The 23,469-nt window shown below is 43.6% G+C and overlaps 1 protein-coding gene across 1 annotated transcript in view; it reads left to right on the top strand.

Annotated features, from left to right (window-relative positions):
- The window catches only part of PKHD1 (PKHD1 ciliary IPT domain containing fibrocystin/polyductin), a 275,411-nt gene that overhangs the window by 7,867 nt on the left and 244,075 nt on the right, over positions 1 to 23,469 (top strand). Inside the window, exons 5-23 of the mRNA XM_075707750.1 lie at positions 17 to 74; positions 1,476 to 1,554; positions 3,774 to 3,848; positions 5,105 to 5,169; positions 6,174 to 6,213; positions 7,077 to 7,147; positions 7,882 to 7,983; positions 8,317 to 8,412; positions 9,533 to 9,668; positions 10,562 to 10,676; positions 11,534 to 11,809; positions 12,576 to 12,665; positions 13,432 to 13,525; positions 14,659 to 14,801; positions 15,724 to 15,854; positions 16,851 to 17,035; positions 17,413 to 17,551; positions 20,181 to 20,335; positions 22,772 to 22,956. Of these exons, the coding sequence (XP_075563865.1) occupies positions 17 to 74; positions 1,476 to 1,554; positions 3,774 to 3,848; positions 5,105 to 5,169; positions 6,174 to 6,213; positions 7,077 to 7,147; positions 7,882 to 7,983; positions 8,317 to 8,412; positions 9,533 to 9,668; positions 10,562 to 10,676; positions 11,534 to 11,809; positions 12,576 to 12,665; positions 13,432 to 13,525; positions 14,659 to 14,801; positions 15,724 to 15,854; positions 16,851 to 17,035; positions 17,413 to 17,551; positions 20,181 to 20,335; positions 22,772 to 22,956 (2,235 nt within the window). The remainder of the gene's footprint in view (positions 1 to 16; positions 75 to 1,475; positions 1,555 to 3,773; positions 3,849 to 5,104; positions 5,170 to 6,173; positions 6,214 to 7,076; positions 7,148 to 7,881; positions 7,984 to 8,316; positions 8,413 to 9,532; positions 9,669 to 10,561; positions 10,677 to 11,533; positions 11,810 to 12,575; positions 12,666 to 13,431; positions 13,526 to 14,658; positions 14,802 to 15,723; positions 15,855 to 16,850; positions 17,036 to 17,412; positions 17,552 to 20,180; positions 20,336 to 22,771; positions 22,957 to 23,469) is intronic.

Below are 23,469 nucleotides of genomic sequence, written 5' to 3'. Positions count from 1 at the left end.
AAATTTCTTTTTGCAGTTCTCTGCTGTGCAGACACCTGTGGTTCACCAAATTAGTCCACCATCTGGCATCCCAGGTATGGGACCTTTCTTTAAGCTGGAGCCCACTTTAATTATTATTTGATGTTCCATACAGTCTTTCTCTTTATGAGGGATCTGTCTTGCTGGGGATTAAAATGGGCACCTCAAGAACTTAATGTCCAAGCTCATGCTGAACAGGAAAATGGGTTTGCACAAGGGGAGAGAGTCTGCAGCACAGTGTACAAGAGAAGTGGGTAGCACACAGTGACCAGGTTATTTGGTACTTAGCTTCTGTAGCCCATCTCTGGCTGAGTAGAGAGTTGTTCTTCAGCAGATGGACAGGTCTAATCAGTCTCAACTCGAGTCATCTGACCCTGTTTATTTAGTAATAGTTTTAAGAAGAATTAGCTATTAGATGATGATATTGTAATGCCATACAGGCCTTTTTGTTAATGGGGCTTTAGAACAGACTTTAAAATTACATGAGAAGTCACAGTTTTTGGTCTGAACAGTTAACTGGCATATGGAAGACTTCCCCCCCCCATTTCTATTCTGTTGTATTTGCAGGATTCTTTAGAAAAATCTGAAATGCTGATTTCCAAAGTCAAGATTAATCAAAACATTTTGGTCTCTCAAGAGTGCAGAGAGGTACTTGGATGATTAGAGCACATAGATGCTCCTAAATTTAAGTCTGTCCCTCATTTCCAATTATTTTCAGGTGCACTTCAGCTCCAGATTATCATTCCTTGCTTTAGGGTGTCTGTATGGAGGTTTCTATGTGTTAGCTGGATGTTTGACCTCCCAGTGTAGTCAGTGAAGAACACAAGAGTAGCACTAAGTGTCCAGTGCTATTTGAGGGGTCCTGGAGCATGAAGGAGCTGCATGGAGCAGGTGGATATGACACAGGACCAGGAAGACTGATTCCCTTCTGGGGCTACAGTGGGAAGATAGGGTGCCTCAAATGATTTAAGACACGTGTGCAGACAACTGAACCAAGCTGTCACCCAGTATGGTCAAAGGAGTGGTGGGAGTGATTCAGCTGGCCACATATATGCTGAAATCCTTCTTTAGACCCTGATCCTGTCTAGTGTACAAATAATAGCATTTTGATTGCCTTATGAGGTTCTACAGTGGAATTTGGTTAGAATGTGGGGTTTAGTTAACAGAAGAGTTGAGGAAAATGTCTTCTCAGTACAAATACTAAACATCTGCTCAAAAATCAGCAATGGACTTTTTTTGTGGGAAACACAGATGTGTGTTTTGAGAAAAGTGAATTAAATGCAAAGTCACCTTGAACTATGGTGGAAGCTGAGAGTAGACACCAGTTCAGCCAGTTGGGTACCTCTCTGCAAAATTTGCAAAGACCAAGAATTTCTTTTGTTCAGCTCACAAAATCTGCAAATACAAATTCTCTGCTTTTAAAAGACTCTCTTCAATTTCTATTTCCCTTTAAACAGGAAATTTAATAGAGATCTATGGGAAGATAATTGCTGGAAGATATGAGACCCTGGACTTCAATGTGGATTATATTGATGGGTAATTATATATAGGATGCTATTTGACCCAGTCCCTGTAAATTGGCATTTCTTCCATCAGCCTCCTTGACAGCAATAAATTGCAACCAGTTGGCCCAGAATTGCCATTTACTTCCTTTGTGGTTTATTGCAGCTCATGAGTTGGGCTCCAGCAAACTTTGTTAATCTAATTGCAACTGGTCCATTAAGCTAGTTGGTTTGTTTACTGGCAGCACAGTCAATCACAGCTCAGTGTGAATTGTACTGTAATTGCATCTGGTTGCTGTAGATTTTATTTTGGTTAGCAAATTAAAATTTAACTAATTAAAATAATGTCAGAATCTAAAAGTTAAATAAATTTTCCCTTCCATTTGCATTTTTAGAAAAACTATTAGTTTGAAGCAGATGCTCTGGTGAGTAAGAAGACAAAGCAGAAGTGTTTTGAGACAAAAGGCTTCGTTGTTCACTGCTTTAAACCCTCTCTGGTCACTCCTTTGTTCTCAAGGAAGGTTTGATTTTTATTTGCTGCTGCTTCTATGGTTATATGCAACAGAGCAAAGCAGGTAGATGTTAAAAATTTACTTCAGGACAACAGCACTTTAAGCACAGTGAATCAGAAATGAGCATGAACGCTGACCTGCTGTCTGTCATATGTATTCCCATACGTATGGGAGTGTTCTCAGGTACTACTGAGTTATGATTTCCTTGCACTTGTGTCAATGGCAGTGAAGAACTAAGCCCAGGTGAGAATTTTAAAGATAAACTATTAATCTATAGTTGCTGTGCTGGCATTTTAAGGATCATTTCAGGAGCCAGGGAAGGTGTGTATTCTCAGTAGTTCGAAATTTACTTGCAGCAGCAGGTATTTGACCACTAGATGCTTTTTAGCAACTTCTCAGGCTGAATGGAAATGTCCCCTGCTAAGTAACTAAATTATCTGCTAGTGTGAACGGAAGTCCAGTGCAGATTCCTGCCATACCAGCTACACTTGTTTATCAGCCCTACGTTTTTGCTCACTGGATGCATATTAGTATCCTTTGTTCAATATTAATTATTGGTTTACCTGCCTCTAATGGAACTGTGAAACCTTTGATCAGTGGGAAGAAAGGCTGGTCTGTCTGACTGCAGGCTGGACGTGCCTGCATGCTCCATTCCTAGATTACCCATTTACAGCTTAACCTTGTGAGAGCCGAAAAGCAAATGACCTCAAAATCTTAGCATACCAGACCCGTTCACATCATATCTTCACATGAATACTTTGCCCATTTTTGGTGTGTTAGTAAATATATACCAGGTGGGAACTTGGACTTGACCAGAACAGTCTGTCACTCAGTCACACTGATTCGGGATTTGGAGCAAAGAAGAGAACCGTTTTTATATTTCCAAGTGTGTTGTGCACCCTTTTCTATGCGTTGTATGGGATGCAATGATCCAGTGATGCTGAACCAAACATTTTGCAGCACTGATTTTTTTCCTATTTATCCTTACAAGGAAAGGCATCTCAGTAGGAACAAGCTGTATTAATAAAAGCAAACTCTTTTATTAAAACTTCATAAAACTATGCTCTGAAGCATTGGTCATAGTAAAATGTTTGCATTACAGGTTTTAATTACATATTTTCCTTAACTGCCTGTTAATTCTCAAAGAATCATTGCAACCCTTTGCTTATTATGCTAATTACCATGACTTTATTTCTCCCACCTGATTTCTCCTCTCCTATGGAAGTTGTCCCTTGCCATATTGGTTCTTTAAGGTGGGGATACTTGGATTTGCTACTAGGAGCTTGGATGATTCCTAGCAGAGGTTGTTTGTAGTGTCTTCTCTCAGTGAATTAAAAAAATGCCTGAGCTGCACCTTGAAGCAGTTATGGCTGTGTGAGCATGACGCTGTACTTGTGCTGCCTGCTGCTTCTGGAAGGCAAGGGTGAGTATAGTCCTCCTGGGGCCCAGACTACCAACCCTTTCACTACAGGGAGGAGACAGGTTGTTCAGAGCTAGCTGTCTCAAAGGTGCTCCTGCCACAGTCTTTACAGAGGTGCAGGTCCTGCAGTATTTGGGGGATATACTTTGCAGGCTAAGATATGGGTTTGTCCAGTTTTCTAGGAGGTTAATAAATGCTAAATACAAGTGATACAGTAATATTGTCCCATTTGAAAATATTGGCTGCTGATTTTAACAGGACAGGATTTTATTAATGAAACTTTGTTGTATCATATCTCATCTTTCCTGTTTTTTTGCCTAGACCAGCTATCCTTGTGGCAGAAGGAGATGGATGGACCAGTCTCTGCTCTTTTGCTGACAGGCGAGCTGGAAACATGTCAGTTCTTGACTTGCCTTTAGTTTGTGTTGGTGCAAAGGCTCAGCACATCTTGTGCACAAAAATTTTCTTGGCTTTTGGAGAAGCTTTTCTGCTTTGGTTTAAGATGGAGAGGGACCATAGGAGGTTGACCATATGGTCTGTGGCAGGGGTGGGTGAGGGCTGCGGGCTCTCTGTTGCTCTAGCCATAGCCAGGCAGGGCCAGGGGCTGTTCTCTGGCTCAGAAATGGTATACTGTGCCCTGGCTACATCTGTTCTGTTCAACTCTTTAGACTGCAAAACAGGGTAGCCATTTCCAAGCTGCCTATTGACCCTGGTCAATGCCTTGTCTTCAGTCATATATAGACACCAATTTGAAAGATGGATTAGCTGACTTGAGCCCAGACTGGGCAAGTAGAGCTCTAAAAATTTAACAGCATAGGCAGACAGGTTCTGGTGCCTGGGCCCCAGCACTGTTCATTTATTGCTATTAATGTATCCTTGTCTTTTATAAGTTGCAGGAGACCCTTTAGACTGCTGGCTCTTGCACCCTGCTGAATTACAGAAAAAGCCATGGGTTCTGCAGCAGCGTTTCTTTTATGAATGATGCTCATCTCACAGTGCTTGTGAGCCCCGGAAAAGGGAGGCTGCTTTTACAGGGAACCAGGGGAAAAACCTGCTCCTGCAGAAGTCAGGGCTAAGACTCCTGGGGTCCTCGGAGGACCCTCTTATTGCACTGTAAAATTCCTCCTGGTTCCCAGGAGGGGGACTTAAATGCAAATGTAAGTTGATGATGGGACTTGCATCATTCCATGGTGCCAGAAGCTTGATGTAATGCCAGTATATCTGGTTTAATTGCTACGTGCTCCTACTTACAGATTAGGGACATGCAGAGGAGCAAGTAGATGGGAAATACTTTTGTCCTCCTGTTCACCCTCATCGTGTGCCCAGACTTGTCTCCCCTCAGCTTTTATTTCAAACGGGGGTTGTAAAGGTGACCAACAGAGGATCAGCTTCTGGAAACAAGGGTAAAGGGGCCAAGCTGGAGCACTGTGTGTTGCTGAAAGGCTTCCTCCTAAGCTGCTGAAATCTTGATCATCAGTGGGGAGATGAGTTGTTCCTCTCCTGTCTCACCTGTTTCTCTGCCTTGTTTCTAAAGGGAGCCAATCGTGACTAGCTTAGATGTATAAGCTACCTCTTTTCTTGGTTAAATGATTCTCACTTTGTTTTTCTCTTTTCGCTCCCAAGGCTCAGCAAAGTCCTTTGTCTCTCCACAGCTACCCTATTCAGGCAGAAGATGGACTGGGGACCCTGCAGTGTCGGGTGGAAGGGAACCACATAGGTTGGTGAAAAGGGGTAAAGAGCATGGGTTTTTGTTATTCTTGCAACTCCAGAGGGAGGCTGTCAATCATAAGTTCCTGCTCTGTCTCCAAAGCTAGGAATGTGGCTCAGGGCTGAGTCCACAAAACATGCTTCAGATCAAGGCTTGCCAGTCTTCAGCATAGCCACTGCCATGATTTGTGTCCTCTGCACAGCTTTGGAGAAAATGAATTGCAGTACCTAGGTGAAACCGTGACATGAGGTGGGCATTGCTGACAGCAACAATGTGATTTGGGGTCTTTGCTCTGTTTACTACTTTTACTTTAATCCTTGTATGTGATAGAACTTCCCTTTACTGTTTTATCAGAGGAATAAATTGTGTGCTCACTTCTATTCACAGTCTCTCTGGTAACAGGTTGGATCCCTTTCATTTTTCCTTGCTTCCAAGCACTCTGAAGAAGCTTCTGATTTCTTTTGGAGGCTTTGAGTGCAAGCTTCCTGCTTGGGAAAGATGATCGGAGTAAATATATAAAATAGGAATTACTATCTAGCTCTCATGTAGACACTGATGGCACAATATAATAGCCTGAGCTTTTGAGATATCTTGGGGCATCTAGGAACTCTCCAGTGGGGTGTCGGATTATGGAGGTCTTGAAGGAAGTCTGCACCTTCCTAGCAAGCAAGTGAGGTCAGATAGGATCTACAGGGTCTAAGATGGCAGAAAGCACTTATGCTTAGGCAACCAAATCCTGCTGCTGAGATTCAGCTTGCAGGTTCAGATACGTAACTATGTATCTACAGTATAGTGTCTACCTACAATCTGAGACTCTAAGCTCCCCAAACTCATACTCAGTTCAGTTCCTGCACACACATTCTGCTGAAATCAACACAGTTACACTGCTGTAAGGAAAGTATGAGGAAGAGGAGAGTCAGGCGCAGGACAACTGGACAAGGTTTGGTAGGATGCACTCTTCATGAAACCCTCCACGCTTCTGCCATAAAGCATATTACTTTTCTCTCCTCCAGGGTCCCACAATATTAGCTTCTCGGTGTTTAACAAAGGAAAGTGAGTAAAATAATATTTTTCTCTCTTTTTCTGTGTTTTTGCATGGGAACACAGCTGCATTTGGGTCTGGGATAAGGGCATGACATTTTTACTGAATCTTGTGTTTCATTGCTTAGAAGGAAGGTTGTGCTATCTTGAGAAGACTATCATCAGATTGGGAATGAAAAGAAAGAATGCTCCTCTCCCAAAGCATCTCTGCTTTGGTGTTTTAATACTGTAACTTCAATGCCCGAAGTCTAAGTCATCTGTTAAGCTTAGTTGAATAAAATCCTTTCACCTTGCTTTTAACACTTCATCCAAGTGGGAAAGAATAGCCATAAAAGGATGTGAAAATGGGTTTTGACGGTATCAAAACCATACTTTACAATGGGACAGTGGCCTGTTGTGACAGGACAAGGAATAACAGACTTAAACTAAAGAAGACTAGATTTAGACTAGACATTAGAAAGAAATTTTTTACACTGAGGGTGGTGAGGCACTGGCACAGGTTGCCCAGAGAGGTGGGAGATGCCCCATCCCTGGAAACATCCCAGGCCAGGTTGGACGGGGCTCTGAGCACCCTGCTCTGGTTGAAGCTGTCCCTGCTCACTGCAGGGGGTTGGGCTGGATGATCTCTAAAGGTTCCTTCCAACCCAAACCATTCAGTGATTCTATGATTCTATGACAGTGCTTCCAATAAAGCGTTTCAGCCATGTAATGGAGCCTCTTGAATCAATGCCTGGATATGCTGGTGAAAGGTGGTGTTGGTCCTCGTGGAAATGTTCCACTGTTCCTCTGGAGAGTGAGTGTCCAGCTCTGCCAAAAGAAGGTCTATTTTAACTTAAATGGCCAAGGATCTCTCAGGCATTTTCTTTCTCTTTCAGGTCAGCAGTACACAAAGGTGCTTGGCTCATCAGTGCCAAACAGGAGCTTTTCTTGTATCAAACGCATTCAGGTATTGCACTGATCCACCTCACTGGTTTAAATACCAGATGAATTAGCAAAAAAAAAAAAAAAAAAAAAGCAGATTTAGACCAATGTCCCTCATCTTGTTTATTAGTCTTTTTTTTTCAGAACTATAGAAGTACAATTGTGTGGTTAAACTAGGACATGTGACTGCAAAGTGAGTAAATGTCATCAAGGAGAAAAATAAGTTTCCAGTGTGGAAGGGCATGATTGTGACAGATAAAATCCTAGAAAGACTCTTGTGGTCATGGTGTGGACACTCAGATGTCAGATGTTCAGCTCCCTCCATTTGTCCCTGAAGCCTAAGGGACAATTGGAAAGTGTGGTAACATCTAAATCTGCAGGCTAAATTGAGAAGTGAGTCAGACAAGGTCAAGAGGATTAAAACAGTTTTAATTCCACCTTTTTTTGCCAGGCTCCTCAGTAGCACAGAATATACTGCTTTGCAATCTGAGCATGACAGATGCAGCCACTGCTAAGTGATAGTGCAAGCTTTACAGTATTTCTCCTGTCATGTGGCCAAGTTATCCATGTTGTTCATTCCTGGTGTAATCCCAGCGGCTGCCAAAAACCCTGTGAAGAATCAGTGAGATGCCTGTTTCGTTCACGAGGGCCTGCTCTGGCTGGGAACATTGCAAGTGCACTGCTGGCTCTGGCAGAAACAGGGCTGGGATTAACATTTCCAACGCTCGTCTTCAGCCTCCCCTGTTCCTTCCTCTGCAGAAATAGCCTCTGTGTTCCCAGCCGGAGGGAGTCTCGGAGGAGGCACTGATCTCACTGTCACGGGGGATTTCTTTGAGGAGCCGGTGCAGGTCACTGTTGCAGGTAGGAGAAATGTGTTAGATGGGGTTTGTTTTGCGGAGGGTTTTTGTTGTTTTTTTTTGTTTGGTTGGGTTTTTTCTTCAATACAGTGGTCATGGCCCTGACCACAAAACCCAACTGGTGATGATGGATACCAGTGTGGGAGCTGTAGGACTCACCACCAGGAAGGCCTAGTTATTCTGACTGTGGGCATGAACCATTTTGCTTGCTTGATAGTACAAGCCCATGCTTTTAGCAAAGTGTTGACCCCTTTTGGAAACAAGATGGGTTCATGCTGCAGCTCAGCTCTGTTTCCAAGTCTCATGCAGCACATTTGTCTCCTTTTCTTGCTGCCAGGTGTCCCCTGTAAGGTCAAGCACGTGTCTCCCCAGCAAATCAGATGCATCACTGAACCCGTCGGCAAGGGCAGGAGGCTTCATGCCCCCCAGCCAGGTACAGTATTCAAATAACTGAAGGTCCAAACAAGCAAACACACATGGAAATGGAGGGCAGAAATCGTTTGGTGATGAATGCAATCACGAAACAGGGCTTTCCAAAATGCTGTCTGCTTCAACATCAAGCCAGTTTCTCCTAGGTTTGACAGGGAGAAGGGCCACAAAAATGATCAGAGAGATGGAACACCTCTGCTATGAGGAAAGGCTGATCAAAGAGTTGGGGTTGTTCACTCTGCAGAAGAGAAGGCTCCAAGGAGACCTTATTGCAGCCTTTCAGTACTTAAAGGGAGCTTATAAGAAGGATGGGGACAAACTTTTTAGTAGGGCCTGTTGCAATAGGACAAGGGGTAATGGTTTTAAACTAAAAGAGGGGAGATCCAGACTATATAAGGAAGAAATTGTTTACGCTGAGGGTGGTGAGGCACTGGCACAGGTTGCCCAGAGAGGTGGGAGATGCCCCATCCCTGGGAACATTCCAGGTGAGGTTGGACGGGGCTCTGAGCACCCTGATCTAGGTGAAGATGTCCCTGCTCATGGCAGGGGGGCTGGACTAGGCAGCCTTTGAGGGTCCGTTCCAACCCAAACCATTCTATGATTCTGTAGTAAGGAAAGGCAAGGCGGAGATCTCAGTGCACCATCTGCAGATGGGCGATGGTGGGAGGAAGGTCAGCCTGATATGTAGGGATGTGGAAAATGAGGGGAAAAAAGTATGGATAATATTTAAAGGAAGGATAGCTGAGCTAGAGCTACTGCAGAAGCTTCTGCGGACACCACTTGAGTGCCGCATTGCAGTAGGAAATTATTGTGCATAAAATGAGTCTTAGCTCCTTTTGACTGTGGATCATCTCAGTACCTTTTCCTGCAAGAGCAGACATGTAAGCTTGGTTGGATGCTCTGCTCTCTGCAGATTTTTGTTCTTTCTGGTGGAGAATTTCAAGCTAGAACAAATTCCCTAAAGTGAGATCTGTGTTCTGCCTTGGACTGCAAAAAAGACCCACAGAGCCAATTCATTATTTTAATTTTCTGTTCTGACCTGCCTCCTTACATCACTGATTCTAGCATGTGCTCTGGGATTTTTGTTGGCTGCTACTGAGAACACTTTTATTTTAACTTTCTAGGAAACAGAGGGCTTCTCTTTGAAGTCTGGGATGACACCTCTGATCTGACAGAAGCAGGTCCTGCATATAGATGGCAGTTTGTACCTAATGCCAGTTCCCCAGTAAGATTTCTGTCTGGGGCAAAGAAGGCCTTCAGGTACGCAGTGATCATAAAAAGAGATGAAGCCATGGCAATCACCTTTAGCAGTGTAAGGTGCAGCAATAACACCTGACAGCTCTTTATAGCAGAGCCTTACTGCAAAGCTCCTAGAAATCAAAGCAACCCCTGTGCTCCGGGGCCCTTTTGAAGCTCAGAATATGCAGTGAAGTGTTTTATTTTTCCCTCTTTTGCTTTCATTCTGTACTTCTGCTCTACCTGGCCTAGATGTGCTGAAATACGAGAAAAGAAATTGCTGCAGAGGTAGAAGGAGCTCCAGTTAGAGGCTGTCTTGGGCTGGAGCCCTGGCCAGATGTGGAGGGCCAGATCCTCAGCTGATGTTGTCAGCTGAAGTGCAAGTGGAGTTAATGGAAATAAACTGATTTGTCCCAAGCTGTGAAAATATCTGAACCATGTTGGTGCCAATTGGTGGGCATGGTGTGCATTCTTCAGATGCACCCTTGAAAAGCTCTGCAATATGCATGAATGTTTTCATTTTTCTATCACTTCTCTGGTTTTCCCAGTTGATCTTGTGTGTGATTTTGAGCCTTTTCCTGCCTGTTCAGGGTCAAGGCTTTGCTTGAGAAGAAATACACAAAAAAATGGCCAACAACAAAACCATGCTTATTTTCACAGAGCTGTTCTTTTTTTTGTTTGTTTTGGTTTGTTTTTTTTTTCCTTTTTGAAAACTTCTGTAAAGTATCAATGACATTTAATGTGAAAATGGGTCATTTTGAGGTTCCTTCAGTTTTAAAATCTCTGAGTTTTTTTTGTTATAAGTTGGCCTCACAGTCTTTCCTTGTTCCTCAGTATACGTGTGAAGGTGGGGTTTTGGGCTGGGGGGGATTTGCAGTAACTCTTTTGTATGTTATGAGTATTCTGCTTTTGCTTAGCTCCAGGCTTCGTGGATTTTTTGTGGCTCCTCAGACCAACAATTACACCTTCTGGATTCAGGCAGATGGTCAGGCATCTCTCTTCTTAAGTTTGTCCCAAGATCCAGAACATAAGGTATTACTCTTGGCAGAGAAAAAATGAAATCAGGATAAGAAATGGTTTTAATTAAGGTCATAACAAGTGGGAATTTCCCCAGTGTGAATTGGCTTATTGGCCTTTATTATGAATACATTGCAGAGTGAAATCCATATGATTATATTTGATGTTTTACATTGGCCCTATCAGCCACTCAGCTCATGAAAAACTCACTTTTGCAACCAGAGTCTTTGAATGTATTTTCCAGAAGACCTTTTTGTTAGTTCAGTGCATCACCATCATTAACATTCTGTGCAAGGGGACCTGGAGGCTTGTTGTCTGACTTCCTCAGTTTACCTCCTGTTTTGCCTGTTGAAATTTTGCCCTCTGAAAACATTAGTCCTTCCCTTTGTAAAGCTGAGAGGATGCTATAAATGAAGGTGATCTATTTCTCTGGGCTATTCTTAAGTCTAGTAACTGAATAGGGCTAGGAGAAAGATAAGTGAAAATATCTATATCTATAAAAAAAAATAGCATTACTATTCTTACTAATGATAACATACTACATCTCAGAAGGCTGTAGACATAGTTCTTTCTTTTGTATTTAGGGGACATGAGATGTAGAACTGAAGTCATCCATGAAAACTTGAATGGGGAACTGTTATTAGGGCTAGGGTCAGCCATAAGAAGTATCTTCTTTATGGTATTGAACCCTAAACCAAAGCTCTTTGAGATGATGGCTTTTCCCTGTATAATAGGAAGGTGTCAACCATCAACTCACTGTTATCAAGTATAAGCACAAGCCTGTTTTTTTGGAGCTGTGGTATTGGACAAAGTGTCTTTTGGGGCTGGATAAATGTCTCTGCAACTGATTGATTTAGTTGGTCTGGACACAGGTGAGAATAGCTTCTCTCCCTGCCGGCAATTCGGAGTGGTCTGAGAACTGGGTGAAGAGCTGGAGTGAGCACTGGCAGCCAAAATCCCAGAAATTTGAGCTAGCCGCTGGTTCGAGGTACTACCTGGAAGCACTGCATCATGGAAAGGCACCCAGCAATGGGGTGAGGGTTGGAGTCCAGATACACAACACGTGGCTGAATCCCCACGTGGTGAACAACTACTACATCGAGAGACACGAAATTCGGGCTCATGCCTTGCATCTGCCAGAAGTACAGGTCAGTGCTTTGTGCTTGACCCTGGGAGCCAGACTAGCCCTGGTTCAGTTGACATGGGTGGCAGCAAAGCCTATTTGTAAAGGCCTTGTCAGTGCTGGACATGAAAGTGTGTTTCCACCTTGTTTTTAACCTGCTGAGACAGTTGATAAGAATAGCAACATGAGCTGAAGGTGTTTGTGGTTTTTACACACATTGGTGGGCATATGTAAACCCTATGGTTGCATTATAAATCTGCTCATGCATTAAAGTGTAAGCAATGCTGACTCCCCTCCAGGTTTTATCTCACTCATTAATGCCTCACCTTGTTAACTAATGCTAATTAATACAAGTTTGGGATAGTTTTTATTTCCCCTCCTTAGTGACAGCACACTCAGTGTGTGTTATCTGGTCATCCCTAAGATGATAGAAACTTTCAGCTTGATGAAGTGCTTGGCAATGAGGGAAGTTTTTCCTGGTGGCTGAACCCCACAGCTGCAGGTCAGGAGCTTTAGGGACCATTTGTGGCTGTCAATGTGTCGGCACAAGCCATGTATCCCTTGTGCTCCTGTTAATCTAAGAACAGGAGCCCAAGGCTTCTGTCAGGAGAGACCATGGAGGACAAGAGCAGTTTAAGAGTAGCTGAAGGGACTCTTGATTTACAGAGGCTTAAAAAGGTAAAATGCTGGCTTTAAAATCTTCCTCAGTAGAAGATACCAGGTTTGAAGTCTGTGCGTCTCATGCAGTTTGTATCTGTTTTCATTTATTTATTTGCTTCTTTGCTTGCCAGATGTTGACTGTGTCTGGTACCGGTTATTTCAGCATCTTCTGGAATAACACATTGCGCAGAATGATTCCCACAAATGCTACGGCTCACCAGGTAGGCGTCATTAAATGCAGATGCCCTGTCCTCTGCTGGGGTGTAATCGATGGAGCTCTGGTACTTGACAGCAGTTAAGTGTTTGGCCCAGAAGATGAGGTAAACTTTACATGATGTAGGGGTGATTTTTCTTACTGGGAGTGTCTTGCAGTGGGATTTTTTTTTTCTGGGGGGGAGGGGGGGGGGCCTAACTCCCAGGTATATTCTAAGCATATCACAGCATCTGATCTTGGCCTGTCATGTCTGCAACGAAGTATGTGGTATCTTCAGATATCAGACCCTTGGACTTCTCTAAGACCAGATGTGTAGTGTATGGCTCTTGCTTCAGACAGGAGCTCTGATCTGGCTTCTTCAAAGTCCCATAGTCTCCTGATCTGGTAGTTGGTCACTGTTAAAACTACCCTGGATGATAGCTCCATGATAGTCATTAGACATCTAGTCAACACAACTGGTGGAGCCTGGAGGGGCACGCAGGTGCCCAGGCTGTGATATAGCTCATGTAAGAAACCTGCACCTTTCTGAGGAGGCTGCTGGACACTTCGAGGATGTCTCTCACCCCTGAAGGGTATCAGACATAGACATTTACACCATGTTGAGCTGAATTTTATTCTCTACCATTCGTCTACCTGCTTGTTCAGAGATGCCATGCCGCCGGTCCCTAGCTGACGAAAAATATAGTGATGATGTGTGTGTTGAAGCTCTCTGCTGAAATTATCCAGACACCGTTGTACTGTGACTGCTTTTCAATTTCTTAATTTTTTTAAAGGTGCAAACAGCAATAGAGGAACTTCTTTCAGTAGGATGTGAAACTGAGCCAGCTTCTGCTAAAATCCTTTTCCGTGATGGCTTTGAGAAAGAAGGTAGTGATCTTCTTGTGACAAATAACCAGTATTTACTGTGAGAGTTGATTTCCTTTTATGAAATAAATGTGCTTTAAACTTTTAATGATAGTAAATTTACACTTTTAATGGGTTTAAGTACATATATTTATGTTTCTCAGCTATTCATTATTTGTATGTATTCTGATGGAGTTTATGGAACTAGTATTAAAACCAACATGATTAATATAATGAGAGATTCTTTCTGTAATACAGAGTACAACTCTGTCATATTGCAGCACATTTATCAAAGCAGGTGATAGGTTTTGGTTGTTAGAAATGTTAGGAGTAGAGACAAAAAATGCAAGTTTTGGGGCATGTGAAATTATTCATATTTCAATATGTCTGCTGGGGAACTAAATCTGGTATAGCCCGTAGCTACAGCTCAGGCTGTGGAAATGGCTGATTCTGACTTTGGAGGTCTTCACTGTCAGTGTTCCTTGATGATTGAAACTGAACCAGTGCAAATATCTGTACTATACTACTACATTCATAATTTCTTCCGGTGAAGATTTCGACAGGTCAACACTTGTTGTGCAAAGAACTACAGCTACATCCTTTAGACAAATTTTATTTAAACTCTGCTATTAACTTCATTTTGTAGGCTTTATTTCTCTTCCTGGAAGAACAGGTGAGTTGTCAGTATGTAGTGACAGAAGAAAGTCTTTTATGTACTAGAAAGAGAAGAAATCCTAGCAGTTTTTCAGCAGCATGGTTGATAGACCAATGGAACAAACACCCCAAAGGGTAAAGCAGATTCACTGTTGCTTTATACTTCAATTTCCAGTTTTGCCTGAGTGTTTTCTGGAAAGGAAGGGTGGATTTGGTCAAACATACTCTATATGGCTAAAGGCAGTGTTATTTGCAATGAGGTTTTATGGTCAGAACAGTAATCTAATGGTCCCCTCCTCCTGTCTTTCAGCACCCTTAAGCTGGGGAACAATTGCCCTGCAGGTGTTCACCATTTATCTGGGCAGGAGAATACTCAAGAGTAGGACTGTTTGACAAATTTTGGATACCCATGTCCTGTACTTTCATGAATCTTTTGACTGTACTGGTGTCTTCTGAATCATTTTCAAGCCTCTCATCCCCTCTTGGTGTTTTATCTCTGTCAGATAGGAAGGACGTCATTACCACAGGACACTTTGTCAGTGGAACAGAGCCTTTCTGTGGGAGGTTCAGTGTTCACAGACCAAGCCAGCTGGTGAAGACTTCCCCATCAACTCTACCAAGATATGATCTTACTGAATACACACATGTAAGTGGTTGCTCTTAATGAGTAGGTTGCGCTGGGGACTGAACACATCTGCTTAGACTTCCCCTAAATCCACAAAGGATCATGTCTTTGGACTATGCTTGTGGACAGAGCAGAGTGTCTCTTATTGACTGGGTGGATAGTTTGAGATCCCTGGGATGTAGATATAGTTTAACACATCTGGCTGCCATCTGCTCCTGCAATGCAATCCTTGCTGAGGGAAAGGAAAAGGTGGGATGGTGTTAGGAAAAGATGGAAGATGCAGGGATGACCACTTCTTGACAAAAGGGACAAAATTTGTTATCTGGGGGTCTGCTCTTGCTCACTTTTCTGCTTATTTTCTACATCTACTTTTAATAGGAATAAGGTCTTGATTTTAACTCTGTCACCTTTTCTTTGCCACCTGGGGGAAGGCAAACAGTTGGGGGTTGAAAGGAAGGTGGCAGGAGGGAAAGACTCATCTCCAAAGCCTCCTGCAGTCCTTCCAGACTCCCTCCAGTTTCTCCTTCCAGTTTCCCTCCACAGACCTCCTCCAGTCCTGTTTCCTCACCTGACAGCCATCCCAAACCTTCTACCCTGCAAATCAAACCAACTCCTTCAGTCTCCTTTCCTCCCTCCCAGATATTTGAATTCCCCACTGGTACTTCCCAGCTATGTTTTGCCCCAAAACCTCACTGAAGCCTAAGGGGTTGGTTTCATGCTATGTGGTGGCACACAGGTCACCTGGATGCCACACACTCTCTTCCATAGGTGTTATTCAAGGCAATTTGGCCTTAAGCAGTGAGCTTTATTGCTGACCTTGAATAACATGTTTCCTTACAATTGTTGAACTGGGATTGAAACAGAATATAATATCTTCTACAGACATTACATATAAATTACCTGTGGATTGATTTGTGAAAGTCTTTTTTCCCCATTTTTGCAGGTGTGTTTTGCACATAAAGGCCATATGAGCAATATCCTTCATATCTTGGTGTCCTACACCAACGTCTCTTTATGTTCAGTGAAGAGGAACCTCACCTGCCTATGGGATTTCAATGAAACTGACTCTAAAAGGTATCCAGACCTTTACAGTTTCCAGAGATTACACTTTCCGTAGTAAGAAGGTGTACTAAGAAAACTGAGAGAAGTTCTTGTTTGTATAGGAACAAATTGTCAGTTGGGGTAAGCTGACACATCCTCTGTCCCTGCGGAAGCATTCCTGGAATGTGCTTCCATTCTTTTTTGAGGATTTACTGAGTAAATTTGTGTGTTTCTTGTTATACGCACTATCTCACCTTAGTCATGCACAGATGGAGAGTTTGTTCTGTCTTTGGCAAGCGCACCAGAAGGTTTCTGAGGACATTAATTTCCCAGTTTCTTTAGCAAAAGTCAGTGAATTTTTTGCAGTGAGACAGAGAGATGAATTGATTTTCCCCCCTCCCGCTCCCTTCCAGGAACCTAATGAGATCATTGGTTCACAAAGTTTTGAAATGGGTGTAATCTTTTATTTTCTTTATTCACTTAGAATCACACGGGTAGAAAAGTTTTGTGTTAGATGTGAAGCTTGGGGCAGGCAGACTTAAAAAATCAGGAATGTTTGAAGAACTTCAGGAAGTGAAGTTGGCAGCTTGGGTATCTGTAAGGTTGTGTGAGGGGTGCGTGTGCATGCCTGGAAGGGGAAGAAGGAGTTGGGATTAAATTACTACATGGTGGAGAGAGCTGGGAGCCTCGAGCAATTATCTGGTATTCCCAAGGGGCCTGAACTCTGGATTGACCCCTGTTGAGGTCATTGATGCTATCATAGTGTTTTGCCAAAAATAGAGCAGCGGTAGTCATTCCCACATCCCACTAAGCAGAGATCTAAAGCTTGCTTTCTTACTATGGGGAACCTAACAGACATGTAGAGAGTGATCACAAGCCATTGAGCAAGTGTCTTGTGTATGAGTAAATAACAGTAGTAACAACAGCAGTACCTGATGTTACCTGGAAGCTTCACAAAGCACCTCAAAAGTTGGTTATTGCCACTACCTCACAGCAAAAGAGAGCTTGCACAACCTTGGTGTCTTCCAGCTGGACATTTACCTGCACTGACCTCTGGAAAGGGTGTGTGAATCTCTCTACACTTCTCCAGGACCTCCCTGCCAATTCCCCAGTGTTTGTGCATCAGATAGACTTGCTGAGCCCTGTGCTGCAAAACAAAGCATCTGGGTCATTTTACCTTGATGAAGTCATCATCGCAGACAGAGCTGTGACTGGTAAAGGCGTCTGATTTTTTTTCTTTTCTGTTAATGTTACTGTCTTTCCAGAATACTCCATTAAAATATTTAATGATAGGGCTGGTTGAAACTTTTTCAAAGGGTAAGGGTATTTCACAACAGGCACAAAAATAATTTTGTTTTCTTGCACTTGTATTTTTTGTGAAAAAAATCAAGAGGGAATTGCCCAATATCAATATTCTTGGTTTATTTGAAACTGTGTTTCTACAAATGTAATTCTTGAATGGTCTTGCCCAGACAAAAACAAACAAAAACCACTAAGCAGATATGTTTCCAGCTATGAAATGAAAATAACCTAGGCATAGTGACAGCTGTTCTCCTTGCTCTAACGAATGCTTGTGCTCTTTTTCTTTCAGTTTCTCAGAGAGATCCCAAACCACCTCGGCCAGGTGGAAGAATAGTTGAAGTGGTATCTGTGGTGGGGTCTTCTCCCACTTACAATTTGTCCTGGATAGTGTCTGGCTGTGGTGCAAGTCTGCCCCTTCTCTCTCCAAGGTAGGGACAGTGAGCAGATCATCTTAATACCCTGTAATACCTCTTGCAGTTCCCCCTGACATGTCTGGAGCTGGTTGTCAGGACATGAGCAGCAGTGGAGGATGGGACTGCAGCTTGGCAATCCCTGTGCTTTTATTGGAATCTTCTCCTCTAGGCATTTCAAATGGGCTGTGTTCAGACTGTTTATAGACTACTGAATCCTGCACAGATGTCTGTAGTCAGTAGATGGGCTGCTGTTCTAAATTAAGATACTTAATTTCACTCTCAGCATGAATGTTTTGAGCTTTGCTCACCATATAGGATCTTGAACATGTATTGTACATATCTTAGCGAAGGTATCTAATTCTGGTATTGAAGTTCCACTGTATGAGTGAGATTCAGTTGCTAAACCAGAGGTGCTTAAGATGTTTCAGCTAACCTGGGTATGTAAGATATTCATGGGACACCAAGATATGATGTAGGTCTAGAAGGAAACCTAAGCCCTTCTGGAACAGTGGATGGAGATCAGCCAGAGATGCTCCCAAACACCTTTAATGACACCAATTACCATGTTAAGCAATGGAAGTCCACCTTATGTGTCCTTGTTTACTGAGATGGTTTCTATTCTGGAAGTCCCAACAATGAAAGAGGAGGCAGACACATAGGCTGACCAGATCAGAGCGCGCAACATTAAAGACTTATGCTGTCAGAGGATAAGTTCTGTAAAAGCTGAATTGTATCCAGTTGAGCCAGCAAGGCCCTGATGGGAATAGAGCCAGGCAAGGGAGAAGCTGGAATGATGCAGCCTCTTCTCCTCTGCAGCAGCCAGCTGTTAGTTTGGCTCAGTTACTTCTCCCAAAGTGACTTGCTCAGGTGTCCACAGGCAACCTCCTTTCAGAAGAAGGTGAAGCTAAGCCTGCTGTAACTTAACTTGATTTCTTACCTTGTGTGTCTCCTCTTTCAAGCAAATGCAAAGTAATGTGCCATTAGTTGTGAGTGCTCTAAAGACAGCTAGATTCTCCTTTAAGAGTTGGGTAAGATCTGAAGAAAACTAGGTCTGTTTCCCAGAGCAGCCAAGTTCTTACCTTTCTTGGTGAAATCCATGGCTTTGGTGGATTCATCATTCACCTGTCAGGGTTCAGAGACATAGTCCAAATCAACACAAAGGAAAAGACTGACGCAATCCAGTTTATACCTCGGTTTTCCCAACATGATAGCTGCTCATCAGCAGCTCAGACTGCTGCCCTGCAAAGCCCAAGTCTACGAAGTCATTCAGTAAAACAGTTAAACCACAGTTCAGACCTAGCTCTTTTGTAGAAGTCAACTTAGCTAGCACATCATAGAAGGACTTGTGAAAGTCTCTCCTTGAAAAGCACATTTAATTGCTAGCATCAAATGTAGTATTTTGACACAAACCACCAATGGTAAAGGCAAGGATGAGAATACAGGGGGATGTGTGTGAGGTTTAATATGCATAAACAGGGGTGTAATTAACAGAAAGAGGGGAAATTTTCACTCCTGTGTGTAGCCTTAATAAGACTGGCATTGGAATGCTACATACAACACTGATGAGCACATTTTTCAAAGGGATTTAGAAAAACTTGGGGGGGGAGGAAAGCCATGACCATGATTATAGAGCTGAAGAAAATGCCTAGGAGAGAAAGATTTAAGAAGCTCAATCCGTTTAGCTTATAAAAAGAAGATTAAGAGATGGATTGATCACAGTACCTCTCGCCAGGAAGAAAAAAAAAAAAAGTGTTTAGCACTGGTGGGCCTCTGTATCTCACAGAGGAAGATGTAAGAGAAATCAGTGTGTGATGCTGAAGCCAGGAAGACTGAAAACAGAAATCAGCACATGCTTTAAAAATGGGTGGGCCTATCACTCTCTTTGGATATCTTCAAAAAAAACCTGCCTCTTTCTCTTAGCTAAGAACATGCTGTTCTTTAATACAACTTGCCGCGGTCCAGACAGGAATATTAGCTAAAATCTGATGTACTGGCTGTACATCAGACAAGAAGGCTCAGTGGTCCCCTTGGTTTTGTATTCTTGAAATTGCTCTGCAGAAGCCACGGTTGAGGTCTGAGAGACTTCAGCTGTTATCCGGACACTTAACCACATGGTGGCATCATTGTACCACACAGAGTCTCTTTTTCCTTTGAAAAAGGAGAATTTTAGTGGAAGGGAGAAAATATTTTAAGTTTTAGAAATTGGGCTTTGGGTGAACTCTAGTACGAAATATTGTTGTAATTCCAGGGAGTTAAGATTTTTGATAGACTCCAGGAGACTACAGGATGAAGTAGGAAAGCTTTTTGCTTTGATGTTGTAGCTGCTGTCCAGGCTGCATTGAGTTGGTCCTTTAAAAACACCAGTACTGGGGCACAACTTGCTTGTGCTCGGTGCTGTATGAACTATTTCTTCCACCAAAATTAAAAAAGGGGGTTTTCCATTGCTTTCCATTGTGTGCATTGCCTGTATTACGTAGGTATAAGTTGGGAGTATTCAATTCTGTTTGAACTCTGAACGTGTTCTTCTGGGGTCCTTCAAGAGTGTTGTTCCCATAGGTGTCCCTCTGCCGCTGGTGACGTGGGGGTGTCAGCAGTGGGGGTCTTGACTGCTAATGCCTTCATGTGAACCCTCTCTGTCACACAGAGGTGCTTTGCTTGGGGAAGGCTCTAAGGAGTATGGCCACCTCTACGTCTCCACGGAGGATGTGAGAGTCAGCCTCACCATTCAGAGACTGCAAAAGTCATCTCCACCTATCGGAGGGACCTTCCGCATCCACTTGGCCGATACAGTGATATCAGGTAAGAGAAGATGCAAGTACAGGACCTGGATTTCCTTTGCAGGAAGCCAAGTGAACAAGAGACAATACTGAACCTTTGAAATGCTCAGGGTACAGGCTGGCAGCTTAAACCCATTGCCATAGTTGCTAGATCTTTTCATTTGATGTCCTTTAAGAGAGGAGTTAAGGATTATAGGTAGGGCAGTATTTCTAGATGTTAGGTATGGGGTTGTTCCAAACTCTATACAGCCAATATGAAATATTTTCCTTAATGTTAAAGAACTTTGGATCAGATCCTGAATTGGGATTTTGCATCCCGAGGTTTTGTTATGCTGATATTTCTCCAGCATGTATACTTCTGGTCGTCTTGTATGCCAAGACCTGTGCGAGTTACCAGGAAATTAATTCTCTTCTAGGATTACTGGGATTGGTAACTGGTTTGCAGATACCACAAAGCTTTTGTGCATAGAATTGCCTGATTTGAATTAGCCACCCTTTAGATGTGCCAGGTTCTCTTGTGTTTGGTTTAAATATTCCAAGAGGCTTACAATGAAAGTGAGCAGGTTAATATGACCAAGGCCAATGATAAAGTTCTTGACTGAGGAACTGTGACTCAATTATAAAGTCAAATCATAAAATTGGAAAATGTAACCTTAGAATATTCATGAAATAACTCTTTCCTCCATGTTATCACTTAAGATTTTTCTGCAACAGCTGAAAGCTCTCTCAATAGTGCCCTGTTGTGAATATCATCTTTTAAAAACGTACTCCATTATTTTTACCCTGTTCCCAGGTCTTGTGCTTTTCCCTCTTTCTTATGAATTGGTTTAGAGAGATTGATTGTATCTGCAGCTTTGGCTATGGGTATTAATTTCAAAAGAAATAGGACATCATTTGCATTTATTTGGGATTGGACTCTACAAAGTCATCTTCATAGACTGACCCCTCCCATCCCACACACTCCCACCCCTCTCACCTAGGAAGTTTCCAACTGTGGTGGGTTGACCCTGGCTACATGCCAAGTGCCCACCAAAGCCGCTCTGTCACTGCCCTCCTCAGCTGGGCAGGGGAGAGAAAATATAGCGAAAGGCTCGTGGGGTGAGATAAGGACAGGGATATCACTCAGCAATTACCATCATGGGCAAAACACACTCGTCTTGGGGAAATCAGTTCAATTTATTGATAATCAAATCAGAGTAGGATAATGAGAAATAAAACCAGATCTTAAAACACCTTCCCCCCACCTCTCCCTTCTTCCCGGGCTCAACTTCACTCCCCATTTCTCTCCCTCCTCCCGCCAGCGGCGCAGGGGGACGGGGATGGGGGCTGCGGTCAGTCCATCACACGTCGTCTCTGCCGCTCCTTCCTCCCCAGGGGAGGACTCCTCACACTCCTCCCTGCCCCAGCGTGGGTCCCTCCCACGGCAGACAGTCCTCCACGCGCTGCCCCAGCGTGGGTCCTTCCCCGGGGCTGCAGCTCTTCACGCACTGCCCCAGCGTGGGTCCCTTCCCCGGGGTGCAGCCCCTCAGGAGCAGCCTGCTCCAGCGTGGGTCCCCCGCGGGGTCCCAATTCCTGCCAGCAACCCTGCTCCAGCCTGGGCTCCTCTCCCCACGGGGCCACAGCTCCTGCCAGGAGCCTGCTCCAGCGCGGGCTTCCCCCGGGGTCCCAGCCTCCTCCGGGCACATCCCCTGCTGCGGCGTGGGCTCCTCCCCGGGTGCAGGGGGATCTCTGCTCCCCGGGGGCCCCCATGGGTGCAGGGGCACAGCTGCCTCGCCATGGGCTGCCCCAGGGCTGCAGGGGAATCTCTGCTCCGTGCCTGGAGCCCCTCCTGCCCTCCTCCTGCACTGACCTGGGGGGCTGCAGGGCCCTTCCTCTCACATGTTCTCACTCCTCTCTCCTCTGGCTGCCATTTGTTGTGCAGCAGGTTTTTTTCCCCCTTCTTAAATATGTTATCCCAGAGGTGCTACCACCATCACTGATGGGCTCAGCCTTGGCCAGCAGTGGCTCCGTCTTGGAGCCGGCTGGCATTGGCTCTGTCGGACATGGGGGAAGCTTCTAGCAGCTTCTCACAGAAGTCACCCTTGTAGCCCCACCGCTACCAAAACCTTGCCATACAAACCCAATACACCAACCTTTCTATTTTGAAGGAACATGACTTGCACACTGAAGTTTCTTGTCTCCTAAAAATGTAGGTTGTATGTAATGAAAAGTATTACTTAGACAAAATTTCTGATGGTCCCAACTGGAAAGAAGTTTCTAGGTTTTCTTAGCTATTAAATAGTGCAGATCTTTTGGCATTTGGGACCCAGTAAATTTCCCTCTGCTGCTTTTTGGCAGTTGCAGAGGTTTGAACCACAACAGCCTCGCACTAATAATGAAACGTCTTTCTTTTCTAGGAGCAGGTAGATATGCTCTCCTAGGGATGAGGATATCCACTGCTCTCTAATATCTTTTGCAGGTGTTTCAGTGCACATCTCCTCCCACCATCTTCGCAAGCTTTTGCAAGAAAACATAGATAATTCTACAGCCCCGTACTTCAACACTAGTGACTTCATCGTGACCAAGGACTCAAACTCTTGCTATGAAAGCATCTGGACACTGACTTGGAAAACAAAAACTGGGGACTTGCCCAATGTTATCAGTGTACAGTAATTTCTTTTACTAACACCCACTTGGAACCCCATTCAATGTCTTTGGCCTTGGCTGAGTTGTTCTGACGGTGTTTGTTTTTATGAAAACACCCATGGGACCTTAGGCAATCTATCTTCCTATTACGAACAGCAGCTTAAGCAAATTCCAGATTAGATGATTAAAAAAAACAATTTCAGTTACAGGAGGAGAAATTACATCTTCAGAGCCTGTGCTTCAAAATGAGGAGGCTAGAATGTAATTTTTGTGCTTTTTTTTGCAGTTCTGCACAATAAGGGACTGCTATACTGAAATGAAAGCTATTATAATCACATTAATATTTCAGTACAGTAACTGAAGCTTAGTACAGGTTTGTGGCATCATTTATGGGCCAAGAAGGTCTTTTTCTGAGAACTATTCTTTATGGTTTCCTATGTGATTCTCATAAGTCTCAGATGAAGGTTCAGTTCACGCTCTCCCATCTCAAGATTTATCATTTAAGTTTTGCTTCAGGTAGAAGTGTCTTTT

The sequence above is a fragment of the Pelecanus crispus genome, chromosome 3 (assembly GCF_030463565.1).
Source record: "Pelecanus crispus isolate bPelCri1 chromosome 3, bPelCri1.pri, whole genome shotgun sequence".
Classification (NCBI taxonomy): Eukaryota; Metazoa; Chordata; class Aves; order Pelecaniformes; family Pelecanidae; genus Pelecanus; species Pelecanus crispus.
Note: the sequence above shows the minus strand (reverse complement) of the source record. Positions and strands in the feature narration are given on the sequence as shown.